Source organism: Engystomops pustulosus, chromosome 4, assembly GCF_040894005.1.
Source record: "Engystomops pustulosus chromosome 4, aEngPut4.maternal, whole genome shotgun sequence".
Classification (NCBI taxonomy): Eukaryota; Metazoa; Chordata; class Amphibia; order Anura; family Leptodactylidae; genus Engystomops; species Engystomops pustulosus.
The window spans coordinates 190535166-190553624 of NC_092414.1; the positions used below are offsets into that span (position 1 = coordinate 190535166).

At 45.8% G+C, this 18459-nt stretch overlaps 1 protein-coding gene across 1 annotated transcript; it reads left to right on the top strand.

Moving 5' to 3' along the window:
* Positions 1 to 7534: 7534 nt before the first annotated feature.
* Positions 7535 to 17429, top strand: CKAP2L (cytoskeleton associated protein 2 like). Its single transcript, XM_072149000.1, has 9 exons — positions 7535 to 7692; positions 9720 to 9789; positions 10169 to 10217; positions 11384 to 12429; positions 12986 to 13193; positions 14351 to 14506; positions 15323 to 15386; positions 15471 to 15642; positions 16628 to 17429. The coding sequence occupies exons 1-9, from the start codon at positions 7662 to 7664 to the stop codon at positions 16878 to 16880; spliced, it is 2049 nt and encodes a 682-aa protein (XP_072005101.1). The 5' UTR covers positions 7535 to 7661; the 3' UTR covers positions 16881 to 17429.
* The last annotated feature ends 1030 nt before the right edge of the window (positions 17430 to 18459 follow it).

The following is an 18459-nucleotide window of genomic DNA, read 5'->3' on the forward strand; positions in this document are numbered from 1 at the left end:
ACCGCATCTTCTGCTCTCCTACCTATTTATTAGCTGTCGGGGACAGAAAAAATTACTTTTTCCGTCTGCTCCGACTCTTCTCTCAAAAGGGGCGTGGCTTTGGCGGAGTGGAAACTCAGACACAATTAATATGTGTCGCAGCCCTTTTTGGGCGCTGTAAACTGGCGGAAAGTAGACCAAAAGAAAACTGGTCTAGCAGGGACTGTTGGACACATTTCTGGTGCTCGGGACAGATTTTGGTCCCAGGGACAGAAAATGGTCTCGGCGCCAGAAATGTCTCTGCACAGCTCTACAATATTAAATGTGTATCTTCTCTCCGAGAGCAGGTCGGTAACAAAGCCAATGCAGACACCGACACTTTATGTAAATGTCCCCCACTGTGTAGCACACCTTTAGTGCTGCCACAGAAACCAATCCCAGGAACTGAGTCAGGAGACTCTAATCCAGAGCTGTACAGCAATGGTAGTAACTCTGCACTACCTTAACCCCAACATTGAATCAAAACTGGCAGTGGATGTGCTCAGGTGTTATACAGGTGCTTAACTGTATGAAAATTGGAAGTATAAAAAGGGAAATTGCACCAAGCACCAATCCATGCTAATGGTTAGATACTATACATACACATTATTTATAAACTATGATGGTTAAAATACAAATTACATCAAATAATACATCAAATTAAAATACAATATTGCAAGAGGGGCACAAATGGCACCATAGGGCCCAAGTGCACATATGTGCCCTTAATAAAAAATTAGAATATAAATGTAGCTATAATTATGTACCGTTGGGTTTATGCAAGTAAAAAGCTCATATAAGCCAATAAGTTATTAGCAGCTCATATATGCCGATAGATTATAGGCCTTTTAATTCCTCAGATTTTTCATTGCTTAAAAATGTTGTGAAAAATGTTGTAAACAGTACTGTTCACTAAAAGTCATGTCTGTCGTGACCAGTGTCACACTCACGGGTTTCCCAAAAGACTAAAGGGTCCTCCTTAGACTGTAGAAGCTTTTGTATATAACAGGCATTGTGGGCAGTTCATTTTATTATTTAGCTACTGAAGAAAGAGCCAAGCAGAGCTCAGAAACGCATCTAGCGATATACAAAGATACTGTGGAGTTAGTGCTCAATTTAACCATTGCAGCTAAAATAACAGGAGCAGCCAAAATAGCAGGAGCAACTATACGTCCTCCAAAGAAAACCCATCCCTTTTACCTGGGAAGTGTACAGCTAAAGACGATCATCAGCTGGAGTAATCAGAAGGAGCACAGCATATTGACGCATGCGCACATCCACTCTGGGGACGCCGAGACACTGCCCATCCTCACAGCACTGCCGAGCCTGTCCGATGCAACATCTGAGTCTAAGGAGGACTCTTTAGTCTTTTTCGGGAAAACCGTGAGTGTGACACTGGTCACGACAGACATGACTTTTAGTGAACAGTACTGTTTACAACATTTTTAAGCAAAATATATAAATTGCATTCCCAGCGAACATTATTGGGACATATTACAAGAACCATCTATTTCATTACTCCGAACTCCAATGAAAAATCTGAGGAGTTAAAAGGCGTATAATCTATCGGCATTTATTATTTGATGTAATTTGTATTTTAACCATCATAGTTAATAAATAATGTGTATGTATGGTATCTAACCATTAGCGTGGATTGGTGCTTGGTGCAATTTCCCCTTTTCTAATCCAGAGCTGCAGCTTTCACAGTTTGCACACATTTCCATCCCAATTCTCTCCCAGCCTGCATTTACTATCAGGCTGGTGCTTTATTCCTAGGACCACTCTCCACGACCACTCCAGTACCAGAATCCAAATCTGCTGTTCGACCATTTTTAGGCCGTTGCCTTCTATCTGCTGTTCAATAATGAACCGTGAGTTATTTTGCACTACGTTGCCTCCGTCTGATCCTTGGATACGACTGACACCACCACAGGCTTCCCCATCCATTACCCAGGGACCTATATATATACAGACATTCAGGGGTTACCCCAGGGAGAACCAGTTCATCAGCCCCTCTCTCCATATTTCTTGCACACACCGCCCTGCTGGAGACCTGCCAGGCTGTAGGACAGCCCTCCGCTCCCCATACCAAGCACCGTGACATCAGCGCGCCCTAGGCCGCTGCCTCCAGGTCCCAACCAAAGGCTAGGCCCCGGTTGGGGGTGTTGCAGCACAGCTGTAGGCTGATAATATAGACAGCTCAAAACCTGGACTGTCTGGATGGAGGGGGGCCCATCCCCACTTCCCCACTCCAGCAACACAGGTCCCTATTAGGCTTTACAAAATCCCAATGCAGAGAGACATCTGCAAAAACTGACACATATCCTGTTTGCTTTTAGGAACAATTAGAAGTGAGGTATCTTGGGCAAACATACACCCCCAACTAGCACTTCTCCCGACACTCTGTCACAATATTTATACAAAACTTTATGTATTACCGTATTTTCCGGACTATAAGGCGCACTTAAAAGCCTTGGATTTCCTTGGAAATCCAAAGTGCGCCTTATAGTCCGGTGCGCCCTATATGAGGGCAGCGGACCCTACTTACATAGGTCCCCGCTACCGGAGACAGCAGATCTCCAGCGGGAACTGCAGACCACGCGGCACGAACAACTTCTTCCGCGTGGTCTGCAGTTCCCGCTGGAGATCTGCTGTCTCCGGTAGCGGGGATCTATGTAAGTATTCCATTCTCCACCTCCCCCTCACCTTCCCCGCTCACCTTCCCCGCGTTCCGCGCCTGTTCTCGGCGTCGCGTCCCGTCGGGTCTCCGCTCCGCCCCCGGACCTCCGCCACGCCCCCGACCCTGCGCTTTATAGTCTGATGCGCCTTATATATGGAATTATTACATATATAAGGCGCATCGGACTGTTGCGCCTTATATTCCGGTGCGCCTAATGGCCCGGAAAATACGGTATGTAAGCAGTTATAAGAAATAATTTCTATTGTCTAATAGCTTACTGAAAAAAAAACAATGTCTTGGGAAACAACATGTTATGGCCTACATCTGGATCAGAACCAAAATGGGCAGTGATCTCAAACTGACATATTTGTGCAAACATTTACATAATCTGCCGCATGAACAATTTATCGTCATCTGTCTTCAGGATTATGTTTATCACTATGATTATGATTTCCAGACCATTAGGTACTAGATTTGTAGTATTCTGTCCACATCAATCATAAGGCTGAACACTATCCTACTGTACACGGACACCATTCAGTAGTTTTCGGCATACTTACAGTCTATGAGGATGAGGGGTGACACAAGAGCTTACAGTCTATGAGGATGAGGGGGGACACAAGAGCTTACAGTCTATGAGGATGAGGGGGGACACAAGAGCTTACAGTCTATGAGGATGAGGGGGGACACAAGAGATTACAGTCTATGAGGATGAGGGGGTGACACAAGAGCTTACAGTCTATGAGGATGAGGAGGTGACACAAGAGCTTACAGTCTATGAGGATGAGGGGTGACACAAGAGCTTACAGTCTATGAGGATGAGGGGGGACACAAGAGCTTACAGTCTATGAGGATGAGGGGGGACACAAGAGCTTACAGTCTATGAGGATGAGGGGGGACACAAGAGCTTACAGTCTATGAGGATGAGGGGGGACACAAGAGCTTACAGTCTATGAGGATGAGGGGGGACACAAGAGCTTACAGTCTATGACAGTGATGGCGAACCTTTTGGAGACCGGGTGCCCAAACTACAACCAAAATCCACTTATTTACCGTGAAGTGCCAGCATGGCATTTGAAGCAGTAACTTATTGCTACCTGTTCTTCCACATCTTTCAATCATATCGGCCCCCTGAGACCACCAATACAGTTGAAAGAAGGAGAGCAAATTCAGACTCTCATTGTAGCTTCTCTGCAGGGTCTCTGTAGAGGAAGATAGTTGGGTCCAGCAGGAGGACCTCCAAAGGTATTGCAGTTCTGTCAGCACCATCTCACTTTTCCTGCAGTTCCAAACAGACAATGAATTGTCACTTTAAAATAGTGCTGAGAGCAGCATCTCTTCCTGGGACTGCAGAAAGTTTTTTGGTTGATTTGGCCCTATTTGGTGAACTCTGTCCTGGGCAATGGTCTGAGTGCCCACAGAAATCGCTCTGAGTGCCACCTCTGGCACCCGTGCCATAGGTCCGCCACCACTGGTCTATGAAGTTGAGGGGGTGACACAAGAGCTTACAGTCTATGAAGTTGAGGGGGTGACACAAGAGCTTACAGTCTATGAGGATGAGGGGGGACACAAGAGCTTACAGTCTATGAGGATGAGGGGGGACACAAGAGCTTACAGTCTATGAAGTTGAGGGGGTGACACAAGAGCTTACAGTCTATGAGGATGAGGGGGTGACACAAGAGCTTACAGTCTATGAGGATGAGGGGGTGACACAAGAGCTTACAGTCTATGAGGATGAGGGGGTGACACAAGAGCTTACAGTCTATGAAGTTGAGGGGGTGACACAAGAGCTTACAGTCTATGAGGATGAGGGGGTGACACAAGAGCTTACAGTCTATAAGGATGAGGGGGGACACAAGAGCTTACAGTCTATGAGGATGAGGGGGGACACAAGAGCTTACAGTCTATGAGTATGAGGGGGGACACAAGAGCTTACAGTCTATGAGGATGAGGGGGTGACACAAGAGCTTACAGTCTATGAGGATGAGGGGGTGACACAAGAGCTTACAGTCTATGAGGATGAGGGGGTGGCACAAGAGCTTACAGTCTATGAGGATGAGGGGGTGACACAAGAGCTTACAGTCTATGAAGATGAGGGGATGACACAAGAGCTTACAGTCTATGAGGATGAGGAGGTGACACAAGAGCTTACAGTCTATGAGGATGAGGGGGTGACACAAGAGCTTAAAGTCTATGAGGATGAGAGGGTAACACAAGAGCTTACAGTCTATGAGGATGAGGGGTTGACACAAGAGCTTACAGTCTATGAGGATGAGGAGGTGACACAAGAGCTTACAGTCTATGAGGATAAGGAGGTGACACAAGAGCTTACAGTCTATGAGGATGAGGGGGTGGCACAAGAGCTTACAGTCTATGAGGATGAGGGGAGGACACAAGAGCTTACAGTCTATGAGGATGAGGGGAGGACACAAGAGCTTACAGCCTATGAGGATGAGGGGGTGACACAAGAGCTTACAGTCTATGAGGATGAGGGGGGACACAAGAGCTTACAGTCTATGAGGATGAGGGGAGTACACAAGAGCTTACAGTCTATGAGGATGAGGGGGTGACACAGGAGCTTATAGTCTATGAGGATGAGGGGGTGACACAAGAGCTTACAGTCTATGAGGATGAGGGGGTGACACAAGAGTTTACAGTCTATGAGGATGAGGAGGTGACACAAGAGCTTACAGTCTATGAGGATGAGGGGGTGACACAAGAGCTTACAGTCCATGAGGGGAGGACACAAGAGCTTACAGCCTATGAGGATGAGGGGGGACACAAGAGCTTACAGTCTATGAGGATGAGGGGGGACACAAGAGCTTACAGTCTATGAGGATGAGGGGGGGACACAAGAGCTTACAGTCTATGAGGATGAGGGGGGACACAAGAGCTTACAGTCTATGAGGATGAGGGGGGACACAAGAGCTTACAGTCTATGAGGATGAGGGGGTGACACAAGAGCTTACAGTCTATGAGGATGAGGGGGGACACAAGAGCTTACAGTCTATGAGGATGAGGGGGGACACAAGAGCTTACAGTCTATGAGGATGAGGGGGGACACAAGAGCTTACATGGCCACCATTTTGAAAGTTGCCATATTGGATCAAGGATATGTTTTCCCAATGGGAATCTGGTCATGTCACATATCAAAGAAAACTCAGAAAGAACAGAAATAAATTGCAGTGATCAGATTTGTTAACAAATGTTAACACAGAGCTTCTCCATACAGTCGTACATTCAGCTCTATGTTTAGCACAATGGACAAGACACTGAACATGTCAGACACCTGAGCATTGCACAAAATGTTCCGGTTGTTGTTGCAATTTTCGGTTTATAACTTTCGGACCACAAAACATATTGCAAATCAAATCGTGGTCATCTTCTTCTGCCAAGTATTTGGCAGAAGAAGGAAAAATAAAGAAATCAACCACATCTGAATCTGTGAGAATGTGGGTGTTGGGCAATAGGTTGTTACCCAAAGCAATATCACAATGCACTGCAGGTTATTTCTTAAGGCACTTAATGAAGTAACCCTATAAGAAATAAATAACTCCATCATGAGAACGGTGTTGGTAATACTGCTGTTGATGTCTGTGGTTTATAATGAGGAAATCTTATTGTTTACATGTCAGGCTATACCGGTGGTGGTCACCTGCCTCAATAAGGGTCCTTCTATGGGGGTCTTGGGCTTACAGTGATGTATATCATGTATCTAAATACCAGGTAAAGTGGTAATCACATTTCAAGCTATGGACCAGTGGGAAAAGAACTTAGAGTACCTCTAAAATGTATTAAAGGAAGTCCTCGGCGCTTACCATGCGCGCGACCGTGCACGCGGCTACATAGGAAGTGAAGGAGAGCCGCGCGCATGGTAAGCGCCGAGCGCGCACCTCCCTGCGCCGGCTATAAAGTTTAAAAAGTGTTTTAAACCGCGATACCGCGGTTTAAAACACTAACGAAAATAAGCTCCGGCACCAGCTCACCCTGATCTCACCCTGAGCTGGTGCTCGGTATTTCCATCTGAAACCTGCCACTTCAAGTGGTAGGTTTCCTTTAACTTTATTGCAGGAATCTGGACTTCACCCTGGAATGAGATGACCCGAGAAGGTCAAGCGACACTGATCTTTAGCACCTAGTAGACCAATAAGATCATAGGGGGTCATTTATTATTAGGCAGGTCTATTTTTGGAGCTCCACTACATGTCACAGATATTAAAGTGGCTATGACCTCTGTCTCCCATGTTTTGCACTGCTTTTTTTGCGCCTTTGTTGCAATTTGTAATTGCAATTGCAAATAATTGTCTCCTATAGTCTAGGCACAGGGCGAGGTGAGTGGCACATTACAATGCAATGGTACCAGCAGCTGGGCTCATTGTTCTTTGCTCCATTCTTCTCTAACTTATTCCGATTCAAAAAAAAGTTGGGAGGTGAGAAAACCTGCTTAAAAAATCCTTGGCTCTGTTCACACCTAGTGTGAACCCTCATTAATGATAGTCCAATGAGAACTCACGTATCAGAACTGCAACATCCAGCAATGATGGCTACAAATGTGAACAGCGCCTTATAGATGTGGAAACAAAGGGTTATAAAAAAAAACCCAGTACCATGTATTACTATAATGTAGTACTGTATCTGTATAACGCTGCGCATGCGCTAAAACTAACCACGCGCACTACCGTCTACTACAGGCACATCTATTACACTCGGGTCACACTACCCTCCAATGAGCTGCCGCCCTCTCCTGGCGCTGTCCAATCCCCGCTTACCCGAGCGCTACACGAGCCTTGTGCTCTGCTGCATGAATTGTAATTGTCGATAAAGTTTAATTCAAGAAGTGTTTACAAGAATGTGATTGGTCGGTTCTGTATAGAGCGGTGATCTTATTGGTTGATGAGTTTGAACTACGGCGGTTGTGGAGACAGTAAGAGGCGAATGCAGTAGTGAAGAATAGAATAATAGTATGGAAGGGAAGAAGAGGCTGACAGCGGGAGGTGAGTGCTGTCACCCGGCCACATGTACATAGCGGGTGTATGTGCCGGGTCACGGTGTACCAGTGCGGGGCGGAGACCTCCGGTGTGTTATATCCTGCCTGCGCCTCATCCCGGGAATAGCTCACTGTATATACAGCTGTCACACATATACCGTGCTATACACACTGTATACTCTAATATATATACTGTGTCCTCTACCTACTGTATACCGTACTATATATACTGTATCCTCTACATACTGTATACTGTACTTTATATATCGTGTCCCCTACATGTACCCCACATACTGTATACAATACATATACTGTACTATATATACTGTAAACCAGATTTATTAGGTGATTATCTCCATACAAACCCTTCCATTTTCTGGGTAGACCAAATTGTATCCCTTTGGCGATATGAGCTGCTCCATATTGGGTGACATTTTCACCTTTTTGTGACATTAGCTTTGTACATGCCCCTTTTCATCAGGGAATTGCTTGCTTCCATGTGCTTTTTATGTACAGGCAGACCCCGGGTTACGTACAAGATAGGTTCCTTGGGTTTGTTATTAAAGGGGTAATCACATCTGGACATTCACATTTAATTCAATTCATTTGCCACATGTAAACACTTCTTCAGTTGGATGTTATTAAAAAAAATATTCCTGTGTGAAGATAATTTCTCATAAATGTAGCCATGTTGTCCCTTAGAAACGAGATGGCTTCCTCGGATACGACCACCTCACATTTTGGCAGCGATGGCCAGACATGCACAATAGAGCCCTCCCTGACCTCCTGGATTCAGCTATGATTACCATGGGACAGTTGTGGGACATACAGTAACTCCCGGACATTTCATATACAAACACTTTTTGTTTCTTTGAGCAATCCCTCCAGCAGAGGTGGTCGTATCCAGGGACACAGTCTTGTTTCTAAGGGACAACATGGCTACATTTATGAGAAATTATCTTCACACAGGTAATTTTTTTTTAATGACAACAAATTGAAGAAATGTTTATAAATGGCAGATTAATGAATCTGGATGTGAATGCCCAGACGAGAATACCCCTTTAAGTTAAATTTGTATGAAAGTCAGAACTGTATATTTTACAGTTGTAGATCGAGAAAAAATTTTTTTTTGTCCTAGTGACAATTGGATTTTCAATATTTTTTGCGGTAATGGGACCAAGGATTATCAGTAAAGCCTCATTACAGACACGTTACAGCCGATCATTACAGTCTGGGACTAAAGTAACATCCAGAGATCTTCACCAGAGGTCACAGGGGACAGAGGGGTCTGTCTGTAACTAGGGGTCGTCTGTAAGTTGGGTGTCCTTAAGTAGGGGACCGCCTGTATATGAAAACCTTTATGTCGGATTAATTGGACATTTTTATTATGTTACTATTATTGCATTAACACATATGGTGGCAGATTCCTGTGCCAGGACCTGCCAGGGCAATTTAGGACCCTCTACTACAGGTCCTTATGGACCAAAGGTTTTGGTCCCAAATATACCTGTATGAGGGCTGTATGTGGGGAAAATTTTTAAAAATCAAATTTGATACTTGCCCAGATGTGAGTCTGATGAGACACATTGGACTCACATCTTCAGATCCCATGCCGGCATCTCCTCTCACGATGCGGGAAGTGAAGCGGGACAGTATCCTGGCTCCGGTGTGCATGTGCAGTACTTGCGCAGTGAAGCTGGGGTGTACTATGGGGGCTTCAGTTGCTGCAACGTGCAGGCACCAAGGGAACGAAGGAAAAAAATTACATTTATTTTAATTTTTTTGTAAGATGATCACTGAAAAATCACACAGGGCAATATGCGACACTAAACCACGGGTCCATAAGGACCTGTGGGTGGCTTATAGTCCAAGATCGCCCTGACAGCTTCCCATTAAGAGTATGTACACATTTCACACATAGTAGTAATGCTGCAGATCACTTAGAACTGATCTAAAAGGGCTGTAGAACTTTTAAAAATTATCCACACATTTTTGATGCTGCGTCTCACATCTACCCATTTACTTTCTTTGCAGATGAGCGACGGAAAAAGCTCCTGGAATATTTGGCATCAAAAGGGAAGATCAAACCAGAAAACAACTGCAAGTGAGTGTGCACCTTCTTATTGTGAGGATGAAGATGTTACATCAGAACAGTACGTTATATACTGCCACATACAGGCAGACCCGGGTTACATACAAGGTGAATTATCATGTTAGTCTGTAAGTAGGAGTCGTTCATAAGTCGAGGCCTGCCTGTATACCTCCATGTTGGATTAACAATAAAGCCTCATTGCAGACACCTTTGATAACTGTTACAGCTGTTTATTGTAGTCTAAGGCTAAAGTACAGTAAATTACCAACATCCAGAGGTCCGTTTGTAACTAGGGGTCGTCTGTAAGTTGGGTGTTCTTAAGTATGGGACCACCTATATGTGTGTGTAATGACTTTTCACTGTTCTCCACCCCTCCCATGTGTATCTGCAGACCATATCTAAAAGACAGAACAAATCTACAGAATAAGAGGCCAGAGCAGGTAAGTGACAAATGATACACGGTCATCATATCTGGTTATTAAGAAACATTACATTGTGACACTTATACAGAAACCACTGTACAGTAGGCACAACGTCAGGGTGCAAACAACCACAGGGAAGGGAAACAACAATACACACCAAAATGTTATAGTTGTGTTATTAAAAGTTCAGGTTTAATAATGATAACCCACAAACAGCAAACTCATTACATATGTACAATATATAGCATAAAATCTAGGCAGTGCTCCCATATATGATTCGCATACCTGAGGTGCTGTAGATTGTTAGGCAAAGTGTAAAACTATAAATTCAAATAACATGTGAAACAGCACTTTGTTGTTTTCATTGGTTTTTGAATTTATATTTTTGTACTTTTGTACAAGGGCTCCAAGCATAGTCCTTGGAAGCCTAATAATCTAAGGAGTATGAACACTCTGGTTACTCAACTTACGAGACTACGAGAACATTTATTGGTCCAAGGGCCATACTGTCATATTGCTCACTGCACAAAATACCAGCCCAAAAACCAAATACTGCATTCAGAGCAGACAATAATAGTGGACCCCCCAGAGCAGACAATGATAATAATGGAGAGACCCCAGAGTAGACAGTAATAATAGTGCAGACCCCCAGAGCATAAAACTACAACTGCATGTGGCGGGTTGTGCATCCCTCTTCTAGGCTTTAAGTTGAGATCAATGTGGCTGCACTTTATGTACATGCTCAGTAGTGAAGCTTCTCTGCTAGAGATCAGAGGAATGGGAAAGGAATGTGTAGTCGGTGACCATTTTTGTGGAGCTGGAGTCTGGCCTGCTGACTCCACAGCCCAGCTTTGTATCCATTTCCAGATATAAGGTTATATTATTAATTATAAACTTCATGCACACATAGATTTTCGGTCGAGAAGGGGAAGGGGGGTGACTGCTGCTTGTACATTCCCTCTCCACAGGTAGCTGAGTGGGCTCATACACAGTGAGGCCCGGTTGCTCTCCATGCACAATGCATCCCTAAGCTGCCATTTTTGTGGCTAGGTCACGGGCGCCATATTTACAGTCGTGTGCACTTTTTATATATACTAAAACTTTCTATATACAAAAAATATCCATACTGCCATTTTTTTTTTTGTTTTTTACTCACTGTAATATTTTTGTGCGTCTGTTTCTAGATATTTGAGGCAAAGAAATCTGCTTCTAGTAAAGCAACACAGTCCTCTCTTGTATCAAACAAGAGCAAAAACCCGATCGGAGGATCCCTTCTACAAAAATCCATCCCGGGAAGATTACCTCCACAGCAGGCGGTCCCAGGCAGCAGACCTGGGAATAACCCTGCACCCAGGAACCCCCTCCCTTCTAAATACAATGCACAGAGACCTGACCATGCAGGAAGAACATCCCTGCGCCCCTCTGTACCCAACCCTAATGCTAGAAAGCTGGAGAGAAGTAAAGAGGCGGACGTCACGTTAACTGTTGTTTTGACAAAAAAGCAATATGGGGAGAAACCTGAAATCTGTGTAATGGACAAGACCCCCCCTATGACAAGGGACCGGCATACAGTACGAATAGCATCTAGGGACAGAGAGCGCAGCGTATCTCAGGTTAAGCACACACCTGGCACCACACAGGCCACCAACACGCCAGGCCGCCATCATGACTATAAGACCCCCCCTCCGGCTAGTAATCCTGTGCCCGTGGCCAGCAGTGGTCACATCCGCATAGTGTCTAGGTCAAGTCTGCCCGGAGCCAAAAGTGCAAATGAAAGAAGTTTCCTGATTAAATCTTCAAGGAAAGAGGTCTCCAAACAACCACTAGATTCTCACAAGGAGCCACTGGAGAGTAATCCTCAAAGGACAAGGAAAAGCTCAGCTGCAGCGGTGACCTCCACCAATGTTATGGGCCAGAAGAAAATGATCACAGGTCCTGTGTCCGCTCCAAAGATAAGACCAAACACTTTGGACTTTACTTCAAGGAGAACGTCTAGCAGTCAGGAGACAAGTGCCCTCAATAAACAGATGGTTCAGCGTAGACGCACAGCGCCACCCGGAGGAACCAAGGTAGAGGGATTCAAGGATGAGAGCAAGAAACAGAGCCGAGAGAGCAAACAAGCCGGTGTGACTGGTGCCACTAAAGAAACCACCACCACGGCAACCAGCATGACGACTGCGGACTCCACCAGCAGACCCGAGACCCCCAGGATGACTGCAGAAGAACGCAAGTATGTGGAAGGGGTTAACAAACCATATAAAGTGCACGGCGCGCCCCCCTGTTGTGAATTATATTGCAGAGTGATATTTATATGAGTATACACAACACATTTTTGGGTTGGGAATTTTTCAGTCCGGTACCAATGCAAAACTTTTACATAGAAACTACAAAAACGCTGTACTGTGTGGTATGTGCTCGATTACAAGTGGACTGGATGGGCGAGGTATGTCTGCACAAAGCCGGGGTTTTGGGTACGGCTGCTTTACATGCCTGGTGGTCTGCTGTAGCTGCTTAAAGGGGCTTTATGAGAATCTCAGAAAAGTCAATGGGGTGGAACCATAAGATAAAAGAGAATATCGTAATTGCGCTTCCCTTGCTGTCAGTATCCTAGGACCCTTCTGTTCCGATCTGTAATAATGTTTGGGGGAGTTGGATTTCCATTATCCAGTCCTGTCTAAATCCACATCGCCCTGGATAGTGCACATGTATAGTGACGAGTCTAGTGATACAGATCACTGGGGGAAGTTGTGGAGCTGCATTGTAACCATTGTGTTCCTCTTTATAAGGAAGCAGCTACAGGTGTGGCTAGCCTCTAAGGGGAAGACCTACAAGAGGCCGCCCATGATACTGCCGCCCAAGAGACCACCCACAGCCAAGAAAGCAAACCCTTGTAACCGATCTTTCTGGGAAGGCCTCGAGGAAGAGGAGGAGCTGCGGTCCCTCACAGTTAAGATCAACCAGACACTAAGTGAGTGTCTAGAACTCATCGCAAAGGTGTGTAATGTAACTGTAATGTTACCTGGTCATGTGACATCTGTTCGATACCAAAAAGATTGTCATTTTATGAAATTTAAAGTGGTTGTCTAATGGGGAAATGTCAAGAGTAATACCTGTCACCCCCTGGGTCACAAGCAACCCCCATCACCCCCCTGGGTCACAAGCAACCCCCATCACCCCCCTGGGTCACAAGCAACCCCCATCACCCCCCTGGGTCACAAGCAACCCCCATCACCCCCCTGGGTCACAAGCAACCCCCATCACCCCCCTGGGTCACAAGCGACTCCCGTCACCCCCCCTGGGTCACAAGCGACTCCCGTCACCCCCCCCTGGGTCACAAGCGACTCCCGTCACCCCCCCCTGGGTCCCAAGCGACCCCCGTCACCCCCCCTGGGTCCCAAGCGACCCCCGTCACCCCCCTGGGTCCCAAGCGACCCCCGTCACCCCCCTGGGTCCCAAGCGACCCCCGTCACCCCCCTGGGTCCCAAGCGACCCCCGTCACCCCCCTGGGTCCCAAGCGACCCCCGTCACCCCCCTGGGTCCCAAGCGACCCCCGTCACCCCCCTGGGTCCCAAGCGACCCCCGTCACCCCCCTGGGTCCCAAGCGACCCCCGTCACCCCCCTGGGTCCCAAGCGACCCCCGTCACCCCCCTGGGTCCCAAGCGACCCCCGTCACCCCCCTGGGTCCCAAGCGACCCCCGTCACCCCCCTGGGTCCCAAGCGACCCCCGTCACCCCCCTGGGTTCCAAGCGACCCCCGTCACCCCCCTGGGTCCCAAGCGACCCCCGTCACCCCCCTGGGTCACAAGCCATATCTGTCACCCCCTCGCCTTGGCTTGTGTCGTGTCACTGGGTCTAGTCACATCTCTACACTTGCACTGCCCATCATTGGCCACAGGGGTGTCCCGACTCATCAAGTGATTGGCTTAGGATATTCCCAGAGTGTAGAGAAACCAGCAGTAAGTGTTGGATCTGGAATTGTAGGGCATTTAGTAAGCGCAGCTTCTTTCCTTTTTATACCCACTTACACTCATTTAGCAAAACGTTTCCAGCTCTAGACAACCCCTTTAATATTACCAGGTGGTGATCTCTATGTAATCCTGTACAGGAGGAGCTGTGGAAATTGTTTTTAATTGATGTTTTCTTATCTTTAAGGGAATTCCAGCAGAGGATATTCACGCTGCATTGGATGAAGTCCCCCAAGGGAAAAAATTTGCCAAGTATTGGGTGTGTAAGGCGCGGCTCCTAGAAAGAGAAGGCGTCTATGATGTCATAGATGTGTACAAACAAGGAGTCCAGTTTGGGGCCACAGTAGGTTTTTTTCTTTATTTACATAGCTTTACAGTGTATTACTTAGTATATACAGACATTTTAAGGAATGGATTATGTCACTTGCCTCATTCATGTGATGAGTCTTGCTGAGAGATTGGAAGGGTATTGTAATTCCTGTTATAGCACCTAGAAACATGCTGCTGGTGTCATATTAAATATAAGAACCTTCTCTTTTAGTCCTCATCAGGCTTGTGGATTTGTGATCTACAGAATGGGAGATGCAGGCCGTTAAATAGGCAGAAATTAGATGTTTATCTGCAGCTCTCATTTCCACCATATGTATCGCTGTTTCTTTACAGAACCACAAGCCTGATGAGATTTGAGTGATGGGATTCTTAACTTTAATATGACATCAAAATGGTTCTAGCTGCTATAGAGAGCAGTAATTACACACCCTCTTCCAGCATCAAAAAGTGACTCCTCTTAGCTTTTTTTTTTTAACTTTGGAGGTCATTTTTTTTCATGGTAAATTGGTTTTTACATTAAAAATATTTCACCCCTGACTTGAAGAACCTCTTGGTTTATTGGTGTAAAAGCTGGTGACCACGTCCCTGTTAGGTGGCCATATGCCTTAGATAAATGGTGGCTGAGCTTATTGATTTTAGGAGAACTTTTTAAACATCCATATAGTATATGGGTTCCCCGAGCCTCCCCTACTAACAGGTTACATGATTATAACATGCCTGACGCGTTGCCACCGGAGGAGTCTAGCAGTGGCCGTCTTAGTTGTAGTTTTAAGTGGATAGACCCCCATTGTGATGCTAGATAACCCGCAGTGTTTCGTCTATTTCACAGCCAATTGATGAGCTGAGAGATGTCGTGTTTGACATCATGAAGAACATCAACAAGAAGACAAAAGGTGAGGCCGTTCCTTTATTGTATTGTCCTCCGATAGTGGGGGAAGGGGATGATCATATAATACTCATGGGTGGTCTTTTCTTAGTGGTGACATTTGGGCCTTTGCCCGCTGATGATGCGGAGGAAGATGATGATCATGAGGAATTCCCAGTAACTCCATATACAAGTCGTACAGAAGAGGTGAAGACCCCCGCTACTGGGACCAGTATATGTGACCAGGGCTCTGCCGTCAAGCTGCAGGTCACTTCTCTTTCCAGGTATTTCTCATTCATCACATAGATGGAGCCCCCGGATTAGAAAGCTCTTCCACGTGGAGTGTAGGAGTTGGCACTTCTGGGACCACTGTAAGGCTGCATATAGATATCTGACTCACTGTCCATTCCCATCGGATGCTGTAGTGGATTTGCCGACCACCAATTTAAGATGCTGAAAGTTTGATATCTGGGGGTCTTATTACTGTAACATGTTGTCTGGAGGTTAAAAATAAAAAAATTAACATGCCTGTCTTCCTCTTAAAACAGCTCCACACCTGACTGTGGTTACTGCTGGTATTACAGCTCACTGTACAAAGATATATGGAGTTTAGTTGCAATACCACACACTACCCATGGTCAGGTGTGGCGCTGTTTTTGGAGGAAAGCAGCCATGTTTTGCAACCTGCTTAGAGATGACCGGGCAAACAGTGTAGGTTCTGGTTCGATGGTCTGGCACGCTCCTCCCAGTCCGGACATATTGCCAATTGGCTACAGTGTCCCCCTACTAGCCATGGGTAGTTGTTAGGGAGCAGTAATTTCAAAGATTGGCTTGTCCCTACCCAATCTGGCAATATGCCTGGGTGGACAGGAATGCACCTGAATGCGAACCCGACACTTTGGGTTTGCTCACCTCTAATCCCCTTGTACACATTTTATAGATATCTGTCTGCATTTTCTTTTCTTTAGGCTACATTCACACTGCCCTGCTACGGTACGGCGGGCAACGCGCAGCTCACCCCCGCCCCGCTCCATAGGACAGCGCATCGTACTACGTACAACATATGGGCCACGGCGCCGTACTACGGAGAAAGATAGGATATGTCCTATCTTTTTTCCGGGTACGGTGACGCACGTGTGCTGCACTGTACCGCTCCCGTTGTGCGCCCATTGCCGTCTATGGGGGACGTATATCGGCCGTATATAAATCCCCCATACGGCAGTGTGAATGTAGCCTTAATCTTTTTGTGTTTCTTAAATTTCCAAACAGTAAGAAGATGATGCCTGGAAGTGGGCAGGAATGGAAGCGTCTGACCCCGGTGCGGAGGTCGCTGCGGATCCATCACTCCGTGTCTCAGTACCCGGAGGTGGTGCAGGAACATGACACGGTGGTGTCCTCTCTGGAGGAGCTCCTGGACCAGGTGGATACTGATGGCTTCTTGTATATAAAGAACGATGCGCTGCCGGAGGAGGCTGACCACACAGTCATCAGCTTAATGGAGCAGCAGGAAGGAGCCGCGTGAGGACTGCAGTACCCTGCATGGCCACATGTCCCACCATCACTGCAGGACTAAAGTCTGCACAGGATTCTAGTGCCCCCTGCTGGTGACTAGGACCCGGTGCCATATAATGGAGTCACACAGACTTATCACATGTAGCAGATACTGCTATGCCTCTGTCTAGATAAAAGACAGGAATTTTTTTAGGATTCTTTTTAAAAAAAAGTAACATATTGTCTTACTTTGCACCTTGCCTATATTTCTATCACAGGATGTGGACTGCACTATAGGAAGCATTGTGAATGCTGACAGCCCAGTATTATGACATGCACACTCGGGAGATATCGCCCACATTTATCTGCAGATTTATTTTTTTTATTAAAATGCCAAAAATGTCAATGTTTCTTTTAGTGAATATTTTGAGGAAAGTATTAATTTGTTCTTAAGTTGAATTTGTATGTAAGTCAGAACTGTATATTTTATACTTGTAACCCCAGACAGAAATTTTTTGGTCTCTGTGACAATTGGATTTTAAAAATGTTGGGTTGGCATAAGACCCTGGATTAACAATAAAGCTTCATTACAGACACCTGTGATAACTGTTACAGCTGATTATTATAGCCTAGGACTAAGTACAGTAAATTGCCAATATCCAGAGGTCTGTTTGTAACTAGGGGGTCATCTGTAAGTCGAGTGTTCTTAAGTAGGGGACCGCCTGTATATAATAATTTCTTTATTTATATAGTGCACACAGATGACGCAGCGCTGCACAGAGATTGCCAAATTGGTCCCTGTCCCCAATGCCAGTATGTTTTGGAGTGTGGGAGGAAACCGGAGGAAACTCACGCAAACACGGAAAGAACGTACAAACTCTTTGCAGATGTTGACCCTGGGACTTAAACCCATTTCCCCAGCGCTGCAAGGCTGTAGTGCTACCACTAAGTAAACTCACTATGGTTCCCAGAATGAAGGAAAATGCTGATATGTATGTTGTAGTTGCTAAACCTCATACATATCACATGCAGCAAACAGCGCAGCCGTGGTCTGTGGCATCTTCCACACGCTGATGAGAATTGGAAAGGACAACAGGAATAGGACACAGGGACATGAAGTCCACAACCACCAGTGTGAGCCCAAAGAAATACTCGGGGATGTGCCATTGCTTTGGATTCCAAACAACGTTTGCGAGTACTTGTACTTACATCCTTGTGTAGTATGGTACAGGATGGATGTATCTTGGTTTAATATCAAGACCAGTTACTTAAAAAGGGAACCGTCATCAAGTTTTGACCAATCAATTGTATTACAGGTAACAGCAGCCAGAAATATGACCGGTTTTTCTTCAAAAAGTTTTCTGTTCTGTTTAATAGGGAAAAAAGTTTAAAATTATAGCCGCCTTCCAAAGGATACCCAAATCATGGGTTTGGGCTACAGGGCATCCGAGTCAGTGCCCCTCTCTTCTAGTAATGTAGTGGATTGGCCTTGTTAAATCTGGCTTCGGGCTATCTGTTTTTTCTGAGAATAGCATAGTGACTTGTTGTCGAGATGGCGTACTGACCCATTGTCCGGATAGCATACTGACCCGTTGTCAAACTGACCCATT